At 29.6% G+C, this 22173-nt stretch overlaps 2 protein-coding genes across 2 annotated transcripts in view; one reads left to right on the top strand and one right to left on the bottom strand.

The window, feature by feature from the left end:
- Positions 1-16: 16 nt before the first annotated feature.
- On the top strand, positions 17-1703 carry LOC114120635 (BTB/POZ domain-containing adapter for CUL3-mediated RhoA degradation protein 3-like). Its single transcript, XM_027982601.2, has 5 exons — positions 17-376; positions 491-750; positions 837-889; positions 961-1168; positions 1255-1703. Exons 1-5 carry the CDS (start codon positions 202-204, stop codon positions 1453-1455), a joined length of 897 nt encoding a protein of 298 aa, XP_027838402.2. The 5' UTR covers positions 17-201; the 3' UTR covers positions 1456-1703.
- A 5744-nt stretch (positions 1704-7447) lies between these two features.
- Positions 7448-22173, bottom strand: part of LOC114120636 (superoxide dismutase [Cu-Zn]) — an 83273-nt gene continuing 68547 nt past the window's right edge. The window contains exon 5 of the mRNA XM_050197127.1: positions 7448-7731. Within this exon, the coding sequence (XP_050053084.1) occupies positions 7614-7731 (118 nt within the window). The 3' untranslated portion in view covers positions 7448-7613. The remainder of the gene's footprint in view (positions 7732-22173) is intronic.

Below are 22173 nucleotides of genomic sequence, written 5' to 3'. Positions count from 1 at the left end.
TTCACTAATAATAATCATAATATAACTGATAACATCACACGATTATAATTTATAATAACAACAATTATTCACAAACTTGAAAGTTTCAAGTTGAAACTGTTAAAATGAATTTCTTCCGTTCTTCGTCAATCCTCAAATATCGTAATTCATAATATAGTAATTAGTAATAGTTAGATCGCCTGTTCGTGTGACCGTGTAACGATGGGTGCTACGGCGGCGAACGAACCAAAATCGGAAATCTCCAATTATGTCAAGTTGAACATCGGTGGGTCGTTGTTTTATACGACTGTGACAACGCTTTCAAAACTCGACTCAAAGCTACGCGATATGGTATTGTCAGAAGTGGCACAAAATGCTGAAACATTAGAATCGGAAGGTACTTATTGCAGTTGTTGTTAAATTATTAATTAATTGTGTGATTCGTGGGCCATTATTAGCTTTACTGATTTATTTGTTTATTTATTTGTTTTTTTTTTTTTATTATTGAAAGGTTGGGTGTTTATTGATCGTTGTGGAAAACATTTTGGCACCATACTCAATTTCCTGCGAGACGGTTCTGTACCATTACCCGAAACGTGCGTTGAAATATCAGAAATACTAGCCGAAACCAAATATTACGGCATCTCAGAACTGCACGATGCATGCGAACAGGCGTTACAGAAGAAAAGAAACCGGAATACAAACATAACATGGGTCACATTGATAACATCCCAGAATGAAGCCCAGAAACTGATATCAGTATCATCGAAGGTATTTTTTCATTTCGCTTGTTCAAAATATGTTTTTACATATTATTTGCATGTAACCTACATAATTTTAAAATCTTTTTCAATTAGCCGGTGGTGAAATTTGCAATTAATCGTCACAACAACAAATATTCTTATACAGGGTATGTTTGTGTATTACTATATTTTAATAAAAATCCATGGGATTGATTATGATGAATTTGTTATACAACAGGGCATCTGACGATAATCTATTGAAAAACATTGAACTGTTTGATAAACTGGCAGAAAAACATAAAGAACGTGGTCTATTCATTAAAGATGTTATTGGATCAAATGAAATTTGCTGTTGGACGTTTTATGGTCCTGGGGGAGCTGTAAAAAAAGTTGCTGAAGTGTGTTGCACTTCAATAGTATATGCTACAGATAAAAAACATACAAAGGTTAAGCTTATATTTATACTATTGCCTTTTTTTTTTTAATTACCAGTGTACAAAAGCTAAACAATAATTTGTTGGATTGATTACAGGTGGATTTTCCAGAGACACGTATCCTGGAAGAGACCATGAATGTCATGTTGTTAGACACGCGAATCAATAAATCTGTACAAGAACACGAACTGATAGAAGCCACATCTAGTTTAAATGGCAATTGTCGTTGTTCGTGTTCAAGTCAGTGGTCAGATGTACAATGGGAGAATAGTACTGCCAGCACATTAGAACACAACTGAGCACTATAGCACACTAACTTTCAGTTGTAAACTGTGGCTGTTCACTTTTATACAATTATCATTTAACAATATTTTTATCATTGAAAAAGGTTTAAACTAAAAAAAGTTCCCTTTAAATTGCTGATCATTAATGCAAATTATATCTTAGTGTTATCTTGTACAAGTTGTATTTATTTTGTTGAAGGTTGTTAGACTAATGATCTAGATCAGTGGTTCTAAACCGCTAGTCTGCGAACCGACGCCGATACTGATCCGTGTAATATTGGAAAAATTATATTTTTAGTGTAGTGGTTAAACAAACCAAAACCCAAAGTGGTCCGTAGTCCTAATTAAATCTAGATTTTAGATTCTAGGTGGTGCGCGGATACAAACTGATTGGAACCACTGATCTAGATGATACTCAAACATAAAAAATATTTTGTTTATGCTCCTCGTATTACATTATCATTGAATAATAATCAAAAATTTGTATGACCTTTTATTCAATTTTTATTCAAAATCTAAGAACTATTTTAAAAGGTTTCTTTGGTTGTAAGATATATAATATATAGTAATATTATAGTACAGGTACTTTATACAATGTTGTTTTTTTTTTTTGTGAAAAATATTAACTATACTTTCAATAACTAAGCTGTATTACTATTTTAGTACTATACAGTATACAGTTTTATTATTGATTTTGAAATTATTTAAATGTGTAAAATAATTATATAAATTATACTTTTGTAAAAATTGTGTAAATCACGATATTTGACTCTGTAATAATTAAAAATACTAGACTGCCTACCCTACAGCTATTATACAGTTAACAATTTTTTATGTTTAAATTTACTATTGATTAGTATATAATATTATAACATCTATTTTTTGTAAAAAAAAGTTAATTTTTAATAATATATGTTTTATATTGTTCATAAATTTAGTACTGTATTACTTTTTATATTTCACTAGTCGAAATGGATAACCTATATTTAGAATTTATTTGAGGGGATTTATATGACTAAAATAGTTTTTTTCTCCACTCTAAATACATGAAAATACTATTAATTTATTATAACTTCATACCTAATATATATTATAAATAGGGCTCAGATTTTAAAGCATAATAAGCAACAAAAAAGCATACAATTGTGTTAAAAATGCAAAAAAGAAGCATATTTTTTTTTAAAAAAAGCAAAAAATAAGCATGACCAAAAATAAACATGAACTATTTATAAAAATTAATTTAAATTAAAAAAAGAATTATTTATCATGTATTTCCCAAGATTTGCAGTAGTGAAACTGACTATTGTCTGACAGAATATTTTTATACTGTATCTGTATATCACTGAATGTCACTATATATACTGAATGTATGCATCAATATGAAAATTTGATATTGATTCCATCAACCAATTTAATTTTGCATATCATTGCATATTTGGAGGGTTAAGGCATATTTTTTGTAAGTGCATATTATTTTTATATTTTGTAAATAATAAAGTTTACTTAGTTTAGTAATTTTCTTATTAAAATGATAGTTCATGATCAAAACAAAAATACAATGAAATAATTACTATTGGTTTTTTTTTTAAAGTTTAAAGTATTATAAATTGATGATGCATATTTCAGCATAGTTTTGCCCTTTTGCTTTGCATATTAGCCACATTTATAGTGCATAAAATTCCTGTCTCTACTTAAGTAGTTAAGTTATAAGCAATTAAGTGTACAAGTGTAGTATAGTACTATATTCTACATAATATAATTTTTTTAAATTTTTTTCTAAATATCTTAATTTTGTCTAGGAAATTCTAGTAGATAAAGTTAAAACTGGAATAAATGATGAATCTTTAGAGTATGATGATTCTGCACAACACTCAACCAGATAAAATTGAGGTAAATAATTCTTAAAACATTAAAACTTGCAAGGCATCAATATATTTAATTTTAAAAAAGTCAATATGTTTTAATTTTCAAACTAAAAAATATATATTATTAATTTGAACTTATAAAAAATAAGCCATAAGGTGGCCATATTTTAGTATAGTAGTATATGTGTATTATGTTATTCGACATAATATAATTATTTTAAATTTTTTTCTAAATATTTATTCATTTTGTCTAGGAAATTCTAGTAGATCAAGTTAAAACTGGAATAAATGATCCATCTTTTCAGAATGATAATGATGAAGTTTAGTTAGATAAAACTAAGGTAAATAATTCTTGAAACCTTGCATAGTATTAATATATCTTTAATTTTAAAAACAATAATTAGTTAAAAATAAATCAAATTTTTTTTTTTCAAACTAAATATGTATACTATAACTTATAATTATTCTAGAATATTTAGAATAATTCTTCATACTTTGCATAGCAATAATTAATTTATTTTTTTATTTATAAAAACACTAATAAATTAAAATTATTATTTTATAACACTGCAGTTCCATTGTTTCATAATACATTTTTTTAATATGTTAAATCAAATTGTACAGAGAAATAGAGAATGTTAAATTGTATAATCATATAAATACAATTATTTGTAATAATATTATATCAATGGATTCAGAGAATAATAAATTTAATATAGGTTTTAAAATATGTACCATAAAAATATTTCAAATTACAATTGTTTGAATTTTTCAGATTATAACTTTAACAGTTCAAAATAAGTTATTTGAGGAAAATACTGTTTTTAATAATGATCCTGCTAGGTTCATTAAAATTAAATCATGGACTCCAGAGTTACGAAATATGGTTCTAAAGTTAGGTCCTTGTCAGCCAAATAAATATAAATTAGAAAACAAAATTTTTCCCAAAAATACTTACAACAGAAGTTTTCATAGCTCTTGGTACACAAGAAAATTAATTGACAATAGCTTTGTAAATCGGGAATGGCTGACTTATTCTTCAAAGCTTGACAAAATATTTTGTTTGTATTGTATTCTTTATAGTGTCAAATCAAATGGTGCTTGGATTAAGAATGGCTTCAACTACTGGAAAAATGGTTATTAAAAAAATGGACATAGTCCATAGTCAATCATGAAGTATGTGAAACTCATATTATGGCCTCACTGAAAATTAAAATAAGTTCAAGTTGTTTATCTATTTTACCATGTTTGAAAAGAACATTCTTTTATTTCATGGGAAAGACAAAACTTACTTATTGAATCTGTAGCTGAATATGTGTTACCAGTAATTAAATCACAAATTAATACTGCTAAACTTTTTAGTACATGTATTGAGTATTGACTCGACATTTGATGTATCTCATAAAAAGCAGCTTTCGTTCATTGTCAGATACAGTTTTGATGGAAAAATTCATGAAAGATTGTTAGCGTTAACCGAGTCATCAAATACTACAGGGGAAGCACTTTTTGAACAATTTAAATCAGTGATGGAAGGGAATAATTTGGACTGGAAAAATAACCTTGTTGGCCAATCATATTATAACGGTGCGACAATTATGCGAGAAACATATACCTAATGGATTACAAGCTCGAATCCTGGAAATTAATTCTAGAGTTTTATACAGGATGTTTCTGAAATGAATGAGGACATTATTATACGCTTACTCACTGTGATGAACCAATGAAGATTTTTTTAAATTTTTTTTCTGTCTTCAAAATCTGGGTTTCTTTTAGTTATTTTTAGAATATTATCTAAAAATAAACGTTCTAATTGTATTTTTTGCGAAATTCGCATACGAATCGAGACGTCACATCGTTTTTGAGCTTGTGTTTTTGACGCTCGAATCGCCGACTAAAAAAAAAGTAGTGTGACACATCGATTTGTATGAGAACACTGCAAGATTAACGGTGGTGTTAGTTATTTGTTGTTATTCAACATATATGATTAACTAACACATTATTTTACATTGTAAACTAATTAAAATGATGAAATAATAACATAATTATGATCAGCGGCGCGTCCGACATTTCTGCAGTGAAGCTGACTTCAGAATAGTTACTTTGACGAACAGACCAGAGACAAGTATTCAGTGCCGCAGACAAGGTAAGTATAAGTGGAATATGGCTCCTGGCGATACCACTATAAAAAAACACGCCTATGCTAATACCCCTAGGGTGGTGTGGAAATTTAGCAGTCCTGAATAAAACTAAAACTTATGTAATAATAATACTTAATAAAATTAAACTAAATAAAAATAAATTAAAATTAACTGTCATCACAGGATACACGGATAAAATAATGTGGAAAGAAAATCGATGGTATTCGTGAGAATTGAACTATTATGTTTACTGGTTATCTATATTCACGTTTGCTGTAGCCGGTTACGTGACAGGTAGAGTGCAAGTGTTGTATAAAATACCTATAGGGTCTCTGGGGCGTGACAACCCGGATGACAGTAACGGCTACCTCGAAAGATTGTACAGGTGATCACTTAAAAAAAACTTAGTACAGACAGTACCCTTACCGATATTTAAAGTTTATTTTAATCTGGTTTTTCATTTTTCATTTAATTATCCATGAAAGAGGTGCTTGAGCACCGTTTTAGATGTGTAATAGTCGCCATTGTCCCTACTCGTTGATTCATCAACACCTTACGCCTAAAAGCCGTAACCGCAGAAACTATGACCTATGTGTATAATATGAAATGGGACAGTAGCTTAGTTTCATAATGTAAATACTGGATGAGAAAGGATTTTTAAAAATTCATCCTCTGAGGTAGTAAAAGGGGGGATAACCTATATGCACCCAATGGCACAATAACTCTGAACACGAGTGGCTATACGACTAGCTGATGAATAGGATCACTATATAGGATCTTTTTTTTACCCAGGAGTAAAAACAAAAACATATACATGCCGGGTTAACAATAATTCGTTGACTTCTTAATCGCAATAAATTATTTTATTTGTATATTTGACTAAAATGTCTAAAACGGTTTGAGTGTACCTACGTTTATATAAATATGAAAATACCGTATATCTAGATAGCTTATACATAATATATAAAATAGGTATATTATAGTATTATGGAAGATATATAATATATTATAATAATTAGTGTTTTACCTACGTGAATATTATGTATAACTGTCGCAATGATAATAATAATAATAATAATAATTCTTGTACATAATATAATTTATATAGACATAATATATAAACGTAATATAATATAGAAAGGAAAAAAACAATTTTGGTAATTAAGCTCGTAATGGGTGGTACGGTGCCCGACGAGGATGTTTGCGTATTAGATGTATTTTTGTTGGTATGTACGAAACAATAACGAGTACGCGGTTTTAACGAATAGGTGTATAGGTATATAATATAATATTATTATGTTTTAAGTACAATAGTTTCTTTTCATATTTATACATGTAGATACGAATTAAAATACATTTATAAATCTTAAAATATCTGTAATATTAATTATTTGTATGTACCTATATAATATTATTAAATAGTTTATTTCCCGAGTATCGTTTTGTACGACGATTTTACGCGTGATGACAGACGTTTAGTAAATAAATTATTTCTTTATATTTTGTATAAAAAAAAATCTATGTTGACTAATAAAATAAGCGAGAACACGATTTTAATGCATATTAATATATAATATATATGTACAATTCAATATTTTATAATAATAATAATATAGTTTATAATTTATGTTCAGCGCTAAAAGTAATAGGTTATTATTATAATAAAATAATTTTAATTAAAAAAACAATAATAACTAATATAAATAATAATAATAATATAATAGACCACGGTTCCGCACGTGCTACACCAATTTCTATGTGTATATTCTAAAGTGTTTTTTAACTATTTGGAAAATAAAATGTTATATAATATTAAACTCATCTTTGCAACGTGATATTATACTATTTAAAATATCGCATTACGTATTACGAGTATAATTTCTACCAAGGATCTGTGTGTAGGTACTTATATGTTGGTGTGATGTACCAATGTATGTGGGTATAGCTCGACAAGTGTGTATAACCTACGTAATAACTAAGAAAAACTAGAATTTGTTTTGGTGGGGGGGGGGGTCAGTAAGGTCTTAATTTATAGTGATAATAATAATGGTTTTTCAAACAAAAAAAAAATATCATAACAGAAGATTTTTGTGATGACGCGCAACGGTGGCGTAGCGGTAGAGATGCAGGTGGATAGAGCATATAGACATAGACATAGACGCATAGAAGATTACAACGAATTGGCGGCCAACGTGGATGCTATCGCGGCCACGGCTGTCAGTAACAAAACGTGTGATGTGGTCGTACTTCTGTGACCCGCCGATTTGTCCCACGCCGTAACTGGATCACTGTGTAAACAGAAAAAAAATTATAAATAATTTTTAAGAACACAGTTATTAAAAATCAAAAGATATAAAAATAGAAAAATTTCAAAACCAAGAGTAACAATTTTGTATATTATTTTATATATTTTGTAATAAAATAAGGCCAATAACTATTTTTTAAAATACCGCGGTTTTGTATTTCGTTAAATTAATTAATATTACACAGTTATTTAGTTTTTGTTTTGCAAGTGTTATTAGGGGACTTCTTAGCCCTCTCCAAAAAAATGTCATATCTATGACCGTAGGAAAGTGCATATTATATGTACGCTATATTATATAGAGACATGCCGCAGTGATGATAAAAACGGTTTAAAAAGCTTCCAATTATATAATATGTACATAAACGAGCGTTCAAATTCTCAACATTTCACGAACTTGAAAAAGCTGTCAAAGCGTTAAATTATATTTTCAGCGATATCCACCAACACTCGGACGAAATTAAATTGATCCTGCGATTCCTCTGCTACAACCGTAACAATAATAAGCAGTAAAGAGGTATTATTATATGTAAGCGCCATAAGGACGGGATACGATGGTTCCATCTGTGACAACTATATTAAATATATATATATGATGAGGCTGTATATATATATATATATAAATAATGTAATAATAATAATATAATAATATAGAGAGAAGACGACGACGACAATAAATGCTTTGTCGTAGTTTCATCGGCTTTTGCAGCGTATATTACGTACGAAACGAGAAAGTTTTGCAGAACAAACGAAAGTAAAATACACAAATATAATATATATATAATATGGTTTTGCTAGTCGTCGCTGAGGGATTATCGAGTACTCATATATAGATACATGTGGCGGGCGAATATTATAATATAGACAGAATTTTCGAGCGTGCGTCCTGCTGCAGCTGCAGTTTTGTTACACTTAAAACGATATAGTCAATAGTGTATAATATTATTATATTATGCTAATAATTCGGACACGTACCTACACCGCGACCGCGTGTATAGAGCAGTCTATTTTTGATTATAATATATTAATACGATTTCCTCGAATATCCTGCACCGAATCATTTTACGGCGAATATTTCTGCGCGTATAATATTTTGTATTATATAATAATGTAATTATTCGTATCACATTCGAGTTTCGGAGAAACGCGCGATTTTAAAATGATATCGTTTCGGTTTCGAGGATCTTGTAAAATTATTATTTTTTTATTACCTACTATTATTATCACTAAATATCACGTTTAAAAACCATTACTGACAATATCAATTCGTTACGTAATAATATATATTATTATAATATTATGGATTAGGCACACACGTATATTATACCGTAATATAATATTATTATCATCATTATTACATATTTACATTACAATAATAATAACACAGCAGTTGCGGGATTATCATCCATATCGAAGCACGTCATAAATATTATATCATTTTTTTTCTAATTAGCTTTTAATATTACATCTTTCTTTAGTATTAGTCATGATATTAGTATTCCGAAACAAAATATTAGGTGTAGGTACAGTATCGTTCGCTTACAGAAACAAATTGAAAAAAAAAAAACAATTTCTCGTACGATAATAATAACAGTTACATCCTCTCGCCAGAGACTTAACCCATAACTGGTGTGGCACTCGTGTCTCGTGCGGCACCCTAAACTCATCATATTATTATGATCACCATCACCATAATATATATTAATGATATATTATCATAGTTTATGCTAATGCGTAGGATATTTATGTATACATATTTTGTAAAATATCATTATACGAGACTTTTATGAATACCAAACGTGCAAATTCGAAACATGTTTAACTGTAAGCCGTAATAATTCATCTATATTGAGCTCGAAATAGTCTCAGAGGTAATAATATTATAGCCCAATATCACCTAAATGTTTATTATTTATGATAAAAATACTCGTACCCGTCTTTTGACTGGTTAGATAATTAACTCAAGAAAACGGTGCATTAAAAAACGTGACGCGTCCTATGACCTATTCATTTTTAAACAATCGTTGTAATAAAAAAAATCAATAATATGAAATGCAATCGAAATCGCCAGTGACAACTAACCCACTGATAGGTTAGGTAGTCATTATTTTTTTTAAATGTCATCTAAAACGAATTTCTATTTGCTAGTACGTATACTATTATTGCTCTATCTGAAATAAAATAATACACACAAGCTAAAGGCGATAACGAGTGATGTGTATGCAGCATGTGGGTATATCAAATGAAAATTAATGTTTGAATTAGAAATCGAAAGAATACAAGTTTGAGAAAAATACACAGATTAAACAAACAATTGATCGATTATAAAAAAATTAAAAACATTTATACTCTATGTGTATCTTACCGACAAGGTGATCATACCAGGGATTATTGTCAATTGGCAATGTCTGTAAATATATTTTATAATCGCTTACAAATGAAATCTGGATAATCAATTATCACCTATTTTATCAATACGATTATGTTATTCATTTTTTCTCAGTCGTTACAATAACAACAATATATAAAAATCTTTTTATTTTAATTCTGACCTTAGGGATGTTTTGCGGGAAACTTTTTTCGAAAATCCAATCACCAGAAATTTATGTATACTCATTAGGCATATAGTCTATGATTTAAGTATTTTATCTTTATTGAAGTCCGATCGTAGATAATATCGCTATTAAAGTAAAGCCAGTGCTCGAATTAGGTGGGGAGTTCCTATATTATTTTTTATACTTGATGAGCATCCTTCTATTGATTATTTTTTATTAGTACAGTGAACGAACGTTTGTTAACGTCCGAGTCGTACGCTATTTTTATACAATATTTTTTTAACGTAGGTTGTAGGTACATTATTTTTAAAATTGTTGTTATACAAAAAACCTAATTGAATAAGATATTAAATGTAATTTTATGAACTATATAAATCTTATTATCATTATGTCAACAGCTACCAATGGACTACAATTTAATTGATAATTAAAAAGAAATATATAAATTAATATTTATTAAACTACTTAAAGTTATTTTAAATTTTAATGATTAATTACATAATTTTATTGCTCGAAAACATTTATTTTAATCGTTTATAATGGTAATCGTCACTAGGTATAGTTTATACTGTTATATTTGAATTATTAATTGTTTATACCGTTTATGGATTGCTGGTTGGGGGTATGACGGTTAATACTTCGCCCCTCACAAATTAGGGCGGTCAAATTCGGTAATTTCAAGAGATTTATTATATATTTTTTTAAATCTAGAAAACTAGTCATTATCAACACTTGTCAATATTCAATAACTGAGCAGTCTAAGGTACCCGCAAAGAAAATTTCCCCCGCGACGAGGGTGGCAATGTGTGTGTATACATATTTATATGTACTTTTAAAAATGTACCCTGTACAAGCATTGAAAAAAGGGGTATGCTAACGGACAGCATTGGTTATTATATTGTTGATATGTTGACGTTGTTAATTATTATGTTAATCGTGTCATTATCGTTATACCCGCAAACGTATAATAATATATTAGTATATATTATATAGACGCAAGTACTTTATAGAAAATAAACTGTTTGACCTGTTTGCGACAGACGAAATCAACAAAATGCTTTTGTCGCAGTGTACCTACGTAATATTAAACGAGTGTGTTTTTCTCAACACGAGTTGTACACACGACACTTTATCATTATAACATTTATACATTATTAATAATATAAAAATCTCGATACGACTTACAGTATAGGTACTATAGGTATGTGTATTTAAGATACATGTACACGATTGATTTTGTGTTATAAAATCTATAATAATAACACACAACACTCGCTTTGATTTTTTTTCAGCTGCAAATTGCGATATGCTGCAAGTTTCATAAAATACGAATTTATATAGTGACTATGAATAACTGCCGTGAAATATACGAATTTACGACCAAATTGAATAAATTTTAATGATGAAAACGTATTGGTGCATTTAAATGAAGAATTAAACGTAAAAAAAAAAAAAAGGAAAAGTTCAAAGTAGCATTCTTGTCAACCTGCATATTATGTCACACAGACGACAATATTATAAGTATATGCATATAAAATCGCGCACCCTAATGATAACTATGGACCTGCAGTAAGTGCATATTAGTTGTTATTTCGCAATAATCTATGACCTGACTATAATAATTGATAACGTGAAAAAGCTCGACTTGTTGCCCTTTAAGAGAATCAAATAAATAACGCGCGCTTGTAAATACGCAAGGCGGTTACTGTATTTAATTAATTATCTCGGTTGTTTTTCGAGGACACATAATATATTACTATACAGTGACTGCCCTGGTAGTAGGCATAAACGTATTATTGTACTGTTTGTACTTATTCAATTATTGTAAACGATTATCGAAAGAAAAAAAAAATACAAGCGCGCAAAAATTGAGTAGATATTTATAAAAATCGTTTTTATTACTTTCAATACTATTTCGCTAAAGCGTCTCGTCGTCGACATAGGTAATTAAATTTTATCGGTAAAAACTTCGAGTTTCGATTGAACCGAATTAACGGCCGTTCGTCCGCGCCTTATGAAAATAACTAAACACTAGCTATAAGTACCTATAGCTATACAATAGCTATACATCTATAATGCATGCTATTATTATTTAAAAAGGAGAATTTGTCTTTTCCGTTTCTCCGAAAGCGGGTGACGAATGACGAATAATTTGCATAATCCCCGCTCCGGCCCGTCATTTTTATCGAGTTAATAATATAATTTTAAAGGGAGAAAACCTGGTGGGCGCGACAGTAAAAAAGACAAATTTATTCAGCGAGGGAATCGAAAAAAATACTACCAAATTGCTGTACATTGATTATAAATGATTATATAGTGATTTTAGTTTTTAGTTTTATTTTTAAGGGTCCAAAGTTTTTAATTTTATATCAGTTTCGACACGCTCGCAGCATTGTAAATAATATAACAATATAGGCATTCAGTATATATACGAAAGATATTTTTTTTTTTTAAACAAAAAAACAATAATTGTTTTTTATTATGCTCTCATAATATTTAATAATGTTGTGTTACACAAATATCGTTAGGGACTTGCAACACGCCGCTGCAGTTATTCAATCTCTCTTTATACCTCTGTTCTAGCCATGGACAACAATAACGGATATATATATATAACATAATATATGCCGTGTAGATTGTGCGCACGGCATACATGCGAAGGTTGTATGTTTGTGTGTGGTATATTGAGATATGATTTATGTTTAATCTTTGACACTTTATCGGGTTCCATTGTTATACGGTTTTAAGGGGCGGCAGTTTTCGTGAAAATTTTCTTGAAATTAACCTCTCGCCCCTCGCCGTCGTCACCGTGGTGGTTTATATATTGCAATATTATATGTCATAGAGTTTATACAAAAAAAAATAAAAAAATAAAAAAAAAAAAAAAAAAAAGGAAAAGTTCAAAGTAGCATTCTTGTCAACCTGCATATTATGTCACACAGACGACAATATTATAAGTATATGCATATAAAATCGCGCACCCTAATGATAACTATGGACCTGCAGTAAGTGCATATTAGTTGTTATTTCGCAATAATCTATGACCTGACTATAATAATTGATAACGTGAAAAAGCTCGACTTGTTGCCCTTTAAGAGAATCAAATAAATAACGCGCGCTTGTAAATACGCAAGGCGGTTACTGTATTTAATTAATTATCTCGGTTGTTTTTCGAGGACACATAATATATTACTATACAGTGACTGCCCTGGTAGTAGGCATAAACGTATTATTGTACTGTTTGTACTTATTCAATTATTGTAAACGATTATCGAAAGAAAAAAAAAATACAAGCGCGCAAAAATTGAGTAGATATTTATAAAAATCGTTTTTATTACTTTCAATACTATTTCGCTAAAGCGTCTCGTCGTCGACATAGGTAATTAAATTTTATCGGTAAAAACTTCGAGTTTCGATTGAACCGAATTAACGGCCGTTCGTCCGCGCCTTATGAAAATAACTAAACACTAGCTATAAGTACCTATAGCTATACAATAGCTATACATCTATAATGCATGCTATTATTATTTAAAAAGGAGAATTTGTCTTTTCCGTTTCTCCGAAAGCGGGTGACGAATGACGAATAATTTGCATAATCCCCGCTCCGGCCCGTCATTTTTATCGAGTTAATAATATAATTTTAAAGGGAGAAAACCTGGTGGGCGCGACAGTAAAAAAGACAAATTTATTCAGCGAGGGAATCGAAAAAAATACTACCAAATTGCTGTACATTGATTATAAATGATTATATAGTGATTTTAGTTTTTAGTTTTATTTTTAAGGGTCCAAAGTTTTTAATTTTATATCAGTTTCGACACGCTCGCAGCATTGTAAATAATATAACAATATAGGCATTCAGTATATATACGTACGATTTTTTTTTTTTTAAACAAAAAAACAATAATCGTTTTTTATTATGCTCTCATAATATTTAATAATGTTGTGTTACACAAATATCGTTAGGGACTTGCAACACGCCGCTGCAGTTATTCAATCTCTCTTTATACCTCTGTTCTAGCCATGGACAACAATAACGGATATATATATATATATATATAACATAATATATGCCGTGTAGATTGTGCGCACGGCATACATGCGAAGGTTGTATGTTTGTGTGTGGTATATTGAGATATGATTTATGTTTAATCTTTGACACTTTATCGGGTTCCATTGTTATACGGTTTTAAGGGGCGGCAGTTTTCGTGAAAATTTTCTTGAAATTAACCTCTCGCCCCTCGCCGTCGTCACCGTGGTGGTTTATATATTGCAATATTATATGTCATAGAGTTTATACAAAAAAAAATAAAAAAATAAAAAAAATATACACTATACAGTATTATAATATTGTTGAGTCGCCGGCGGCGGCGGCCTCGTCGTCGGGGTATTACGAAAATTCGTCTCTCTCTCTCTCTTTATATGTATATAATATTATATGTCATACACTTCCGACATTTTCGAATTTCGTATTAAATCACATATATTGTTATTATTATTATTAACACACACACACACACTCGTGACGTCGACGTCGACGGGGGCGTGTATCGTGCTTGCGAGAATACATATATATATATTGATACCTACATTATATGTAGGTACAGCTACTAAATATGAATAGTCCCTCACTGCCGCCGGACGAATTGTATATATAAGTATAAAATGAAAAAGGAAATATAAATATATCTTTAAACAATCAAAAAGAGTGTTAATCAGTGCCCACACATAGGTATATTTATAATATTATGTAAAGTCAAGAATTTTGTTTATTTAGCGGCCGAAGCCAAGTTAACGAAAAAATGTATTTTACTATTGTTGTCATTGTTATGTATGTAATTCACTTATAAACTTTATATTATAAACAGCATATAAACTTTACACTTAAAAATTAAGAGAATGCCATACCCGTTTTCTCCATCTTGAGAAAAACTAATTTTGTATTCTTAGCTTAATATTAAAGTGAATCGACCTATTAATTATTATCGAATTTGGAAATTTAGAACATGATCAATGTTTTATCGTTAGGTTTTACAATATATTAATATTAAAAAGAGTTATGAGTATAGAAAATGCTTATAACTCGTTAAAAAAATTAACAGAAACAACGTGAGAGGGGTGTCCTCATAATAATAAAATATAAATTACTAAGCAATAAGCATAACTATGGAAATCGCTAGAAACTTTTTTAAATTCAAATTTATATAATATACTTTATAGGTTTAGTTAGCGCGTATCTATATCAATAATTACTACTTATTACACTGTAAGTTGGGATAAAAAACAAAAATGTAATATTCTTAAAATAGTATGCGGCCAATAATGTTAACTAAACTCACGTAAACATGTTGGGGAATTTATCGATACTCAATGATTAAATATGTCTTTGAAGGTAAGAATTTGATTTTAATACGATTTTACATGAAGATATCATAATAAGACTTTTCCGAAGTTTTAAATTATAAATCAGTTACTTTGAATGTAGTCCACTATGTACCGATATAACTTCAGGTTTATGATAAAAAATGCGAAACTCCGGTGTTTTATACATTTCAATCGGGCGTAGATATGGTTCATATCAAATTTTGATAATTTAAAAAACCATGCTGGTTTTTGTGGATTCCACACTATGGAACTAAGACGCATCTTAAAGTACAACTATAATCGGTTTTTGTGTGTACGGACGTCGTATAAATTCAAGTTAATTTATAATTTTATTTCTAAAAACATTTTTAGATATCGATTTAAATTTTAAATGAAATTTAAACAATGTTAAATGTTACAATATTAAACACTGTACACGTGACATACGCGTATATTATGTATTTTAACTTCTCACGAAATAAAAGCAATTTGTTTATACATTAAGCTATTGTTTTTGAGTAAATATTGCGTTATTTTATCCTCCGAGATGACTGTCTTAAGAATATCAAAAACAGCTTAGGTTTTGTTTTTAAAACTGCGGACTTGAAATGTTTATACAACATCGTTCGCCGAAATAGTTGCTCAAACTAATTTCCAGCCATTACATAACACATCGTCAATTAAACCGCGGGCGCTGAAATTGTATAATTACATACCATGTTCGGATAAAACCTCGGGGGATTATATTAAACGCAACGGAATATCAAGAATTTTTAATACGCATTTAATCCGTCGGTGAGGATTTGACGTTTGCCCTGTGCACCGTGTCTCCGTCAATATTCCTAGACTTGCAGCGTGACAAATCGAGTCGTGGATTTAATTGAACAGCGATTATTGTTAATAAGCACATCGAGTCACCGACAAAAATAGGATTTACAGTTTTCCTCACAATAATATATTATACACTTGCTCGTAATATTCCTTGTAAAGTTGACAGTAGTTGTGACATCGAAAACCGACTAAGATCTTGAAATCAATATAGCGAAACGTTTAAACTGTGTCCTCGATCTTTAATTACTGTATACAGTATCGCATTACAGGATTCGCGCTTATAATTTGTACCTTACAATCCGACAGCGCGTATTCCGCTCAAGATCACGTCAGACGAAATTATATAATTACACCAATAATGTATTCGAGTTCTAAATGGGTCAAGGTCAGCCGATTATTTTTTTTTTTCATATACGCGTTGCAAGTTTCTCGGTCGATCCCCGAGGTGATTAGGTGCGTAGAGAAACTTCTTGGACGTTTTTGCGAAACTGCAGTGAAGACGGTGTAATAAGTAATGACAACCATCCTCCACGCCGCCACAGCCTCCGCTGTGGTGCGCTTAGATTGCCCTCGGTTTAATACCGAATATACAATAAAATTGTAACTTCTATTTTCATTACAGTATTATTGCTGTTATTTTTTTCTCTCGAAAACTTTCGTCTCAGGCCATGATATAATATATTTTATTATATCGCTCTTCGAAACCACACTGTGAATATAAAATATTTTCAGATATTTTTTTTCCAATATAATAATAATACCCGACGAAAACGAGCGCCTGGGCCACATTTTACGATGGTTTTGAATTAAAAATAATTTTCGTTTCGATGCGAACCGATTAATTATTTTTTTTCTCGTTTGTATACACTATACTCTATGACACAAATGGTAAAAAACACTGCGAAACGACATGCAATTATATTCGATTTTATTAATTGATTACGTCCCGATTATAAATACGCGATAATTATTTATATACGAGTGTTATATAGTATATTGTACGTTCATTAAGGGTTTCTTCTTTATTGTTCTACAACAGCCATTTTCAGTTATTTCGCTAGTGTATAGACATCTGTGTCACACGGTAGAATAATTAATAATCATTTTTTTTTTTTTTTTTACAAGCATTGAATACAAATATTAAAATCGATGAAAATATTCTTACATTGCAATTTCCTTGAATGTAATAATGAAAACACGACAATCATGCCTAAACATGCGTTTTTTCACATTAAAAATAATAACAATAACAATATAATAATATGGTGACCGACACGAATTCACAATAGCATGACGACAAAAAAAAATGTTTCTTTAAATAAATAAATGAGTACCTATTAGTCGACTGCAATTTGCAAATACTCTTTATTGAAATTTGAGTGGTTCAGATTAGTAAATTTGTAAAAAAAAATACACGATTTTTAACTTACAGTAAAATATTGCTTCCTTGACACAATATTTAAATTAGGCACTTAAAAATCCAATTTCAAACATTTTATTTTACAATTTCTTGTATTTTTTGATGTTTTTGATTTATTGGGCTATTTTGGCATTTTTAAACATTTTTATTACTTTTTTTCCGATTAGCATATTTTACAATATAACTAGAAGAGATCAGGAGTACTAATATAGTAGCATGTTTACCTAGCTTTCAGCTTAAAATTTAACGCTCGTAATACTTAATTTTTAAATATTATGTACAGGGATTTCTGTTTAAAAATATTATAGACAATATTGTATTACGATAATATTGAACAACTAAAGTGTACGTGTGACCAACTCATAGATTTTTATAGATTATGTACCTATGTGTATTATTATTATTTAAAATGTAATCGAATAAGACAACTTATTTTTAAATTATGTAATTATTTATATACTTATTATAATTTATAGACTTGTGAATATTATAACAGTTAAAAATTATTATTGAATTTTCTATGCCATCTAAAATGTGGTATTAAAAGTTCTATAATATGTGCTGTACAACGTATGCACTTTTCAACATTTTGTTTATCTTTTATGTTGATTGGCAAACGATGTACGATATTAGTTGAAAGTATACAGACACTTATTATATGTGAAATCAATTAGCAGCGATTGTACAAAGGTATTAAGTACCTTTTATTATCGCAATGTATAACATAATATAATTATTTTATATAGATACACCACGAATTTTAACCGTAGTCATCAATTTAATTAACTTAGGTAAGTATAGTAGGTGGATTTTATAAAGCTAACCACTTTTAAAAATCACATAAGCCTCATATTTGCGATTTGTGTGTGTGTGACGGTGTCTTCTTGGGATTGTGTCAGATAAATGCATATTGTATTCCATACACATACGAAGAAAAGAATTTCGACAAAAGGATAGCAAAACCTTTTGTATATAACAGCGGGGAAAAATAATATCCTTGAACTTTTTTTTTTTTTTTTAAAAAAAACGTAATAATCGTATGGGGATGAAAAAAATAACGCCACGCGCTTTTTGCAATGTAGTTTTCAAACTGTCGTTATCGTATTATTATACATGTATACTTGCGGCAGTTGTGCAGAATTACGCAGTTCGATACAGTTTCAATCGTCACAAATATAATATAATAATGTATAATATATGACGGTATTCGGACATCGGGTACAAGAGAGAGTGAGACGTGCTTGTGGTAGAGTTGTCGAAGGGAAATTCGACGAGGGAAAATATGTTTTATTAATATTATTATTACATAAATCGCATCTAACAAGCGGTTTTTTTTTTAAGCGCGTTTGTATGCGTACGTATAAGTATTAAATAACAATTTGCTTTGGCCAGCTTTTTTCCGATTTGCCATGTTAGATATATTTCATATATTTTTTTTATCGCCCTCATTGCTGCCCATGGAACTGAGCCAGACGCGCGTTATTCAGGTGTATTTTTTGCTCCTGCACTTTATAACAATATATTACACTAAACTTTCGAGTCTTAAATTAAACTTTAGTCTATATTTGAGCAAGTATAATACATGGTTATAATATAGTATAAGGTATTTATATCCGTTGTTTGGAAATTATTGACCGAGTATCATTAGATGAGATATGCGTGAAATCGAATTACTATATCAACTATATATTTTAATTATGAACAAGTCTTAAGCTCGGTAAAACAAGGGAAATACACGAGAGTCTGATAAAACAATATCATAATATTATTCCGAAGAGGTTTCCCAATATACTCGTACATTATACAAGCATAATATGGCAGTTTAATAAATATAATACATTTACATTAAATATGATTTCATTGTAGACTCCCTGCAGTTGGTATTTGTATAGGTAAGCATAATACGTATTATAAATAAATACGAAAGATCTAAACTAAATTATATAATAGTATAATAAAATAATATCTATAATTTGGTACCATATAGTTTACTGTGTAGTCTGTAATTTATTGTCGAGACAATATGAGGGTTTAAAATCACAGTAGTCAGTAATTAATATATTTGGTCAGAAAATATTCATTATAATATGTTTTGTCTAAAGATTGTTTTTGTATAACAAGGAAGTACTAGACTGAATATTAGAATTATTTTATATTTTATATAAATCTATTACTGAGGGTTATTATTATCTTTATTATTGAATTATAAAGTTTTTAACGTTAAAAATACGCATCAACATTGTCAAAAAATCATCAAATGCATAGTAATCCTTTTCTAAAGGATGGTATAAAGTAGTGTACCTACTTAAAAATTCCAAAAATCAGAATTTGAGTAAATGCGTTATTGAAGAATAAAAGGGAGTCGGCGATGAGTATACTCAGTGAATCGTCCTGCATAAATTAAAACGGTAACTCCACAGGCAGCACGTAAATTGACGTTTAGTAGCAGTAAATTATAATATACACATACCGAGTGTGCATGAGATTTAATCGGTCTGCGTCGACGTGTTTACCTACTTATACATATTATTATCATATAATATTATATTTGCCGCCGTCCAATAATCGTTTACGGGCTGCACGCGAAGTGATCGTTTGAATTGTGCGTTTCAAAACAGTAATTATAATGATGTACGCGAGAGAATGTATTATTTTTGCAAGTCTGTATTCGAAAAATAAACCTATTTGACATCGCCTATCAATATGAACTTGTTTTTTCGACAGACAACGGTCGATAAAATGTATACGTACGCGATTTAATGACGATCGGAGAATTATTTAAGGGAAAATATTATACAGTAGACAACTAGAAACAGTGTTTATTTATCGGTATAGTAATTAACGCGTGTAGTATTTTTTATTTACCGACGACCGCCATCCGGCGTATTACTTGTTATAAAAATATAATAATTCACTTAAGATTTATAAAATTTCTCAATATTATAGGAAGTATATTAAATCGGTAAAAACTATTGGAAAAAAAAATACAAATTATATAATAAATACGCGGTGGTCGTGGATGTCACTGTCAGTAAGGAAAACACTGAATTTTTTCTTCTAAAATTTGTATGTTCATCTCACTGCTATTTGAACTATTTAATTGATATCATGGTTATTCGTATTTTTATTTACCCCAAAGTCTCATGACCCCTTTTTAGGCCATACTGTTCCTCTTTTAGTTATATAGTTTTTGGGGGGACCTACGCCTGGAACACACCATAACTTGCTTCGACGTGAAAACATATAATTTATTAATTTCAAAGTAGGTATTTCACTGTCTATGGGAAACGTACAAATCTGGGTTATGACGAGGATTACGGAGGTCGGTGGACCCTGGAAGATATAATCGCTGTCTTACCGACACGCGACGACTGTATGTATATAAACTACGCACTGCAGCGTTAAACTACCGCGAAAACCTATGAAGGTTATACGATATATTATGTATTTAATATGTAATAAATGATAATTCATGAAAAAATTATTATAAATGTTACTACTATGATAGGTAGATACTGTTATTACTTATTAGTTATTAGTTTCTTACGTCTTTTTGGCCGCATCAAGTCTTATATCCACGCTGACATAAGATTTATTTCGTATACGCATCAATCACGCAATATTACTAGCAATAATGTATTAGGTATGTACAGATATTTTACATTTTATAAGCGTAAATATAGTTGCAGCCGTTGCAGGCATATTGTACACACTATATTTTATATTATAATATTATTATAGGTGTGTTGGTACTATAGAGGATTTAAAATGAAAAGTAGTAACCCACGTGCAATCTAAATCTATAACGTATAATATAACCCGCAACTGAAGTGTTTTATTTTTTTCCCCGAAAACTTTTGAAGACTATTATCATAATATAATGTACGCTAGTACTGTAACAGTAGGTAATAATCATACATATTTCTGTCGTTATTATTTATGACGGTAGAAAAAAAACTTTTAATTTTTAAATCGCTCTATACCCTCGATCTCGACCCGAAAACTTATTAAGCCGTTTTTATAACGTCGCGTCACGGCGTATTCAGTGCGGGTCATTGTTTTCATATATATAATTGGTACCTATATATAGAAGATTGTATTATACAGTCACTACACGTTGAAGTATAAAAATAAAATATTAATGTTATAATCGTTAAAACTTTAAAAGCATACACTCATAATTTATAATGTGAACATACATGCGTAAAACTTTCAACAGCGTGTTTTAAAAACCAATACTGTTGATGTTATAGCTATAGTA

The sequence above is a fragment of the Aphis gossypii genome, chromosome 1 (genome assembly GCF_020184175.1).
Source record: "Aphis gossypii isolate Hap1 chromosome 1, ASM2018417v2, whole genome shotgun sequence".
NCBI classification, from domain to species: domain Eukaryota; kingdom Metazoa; phylum Arthropoda; class Insecta; order Hemiptera; family Aphididae; genus Aphis; species Aphis gossypii.
Note: the sequence above shows the minus strand (reverse complement) of the source record. Positions and strands in the feature narration are given on the sequence as shown.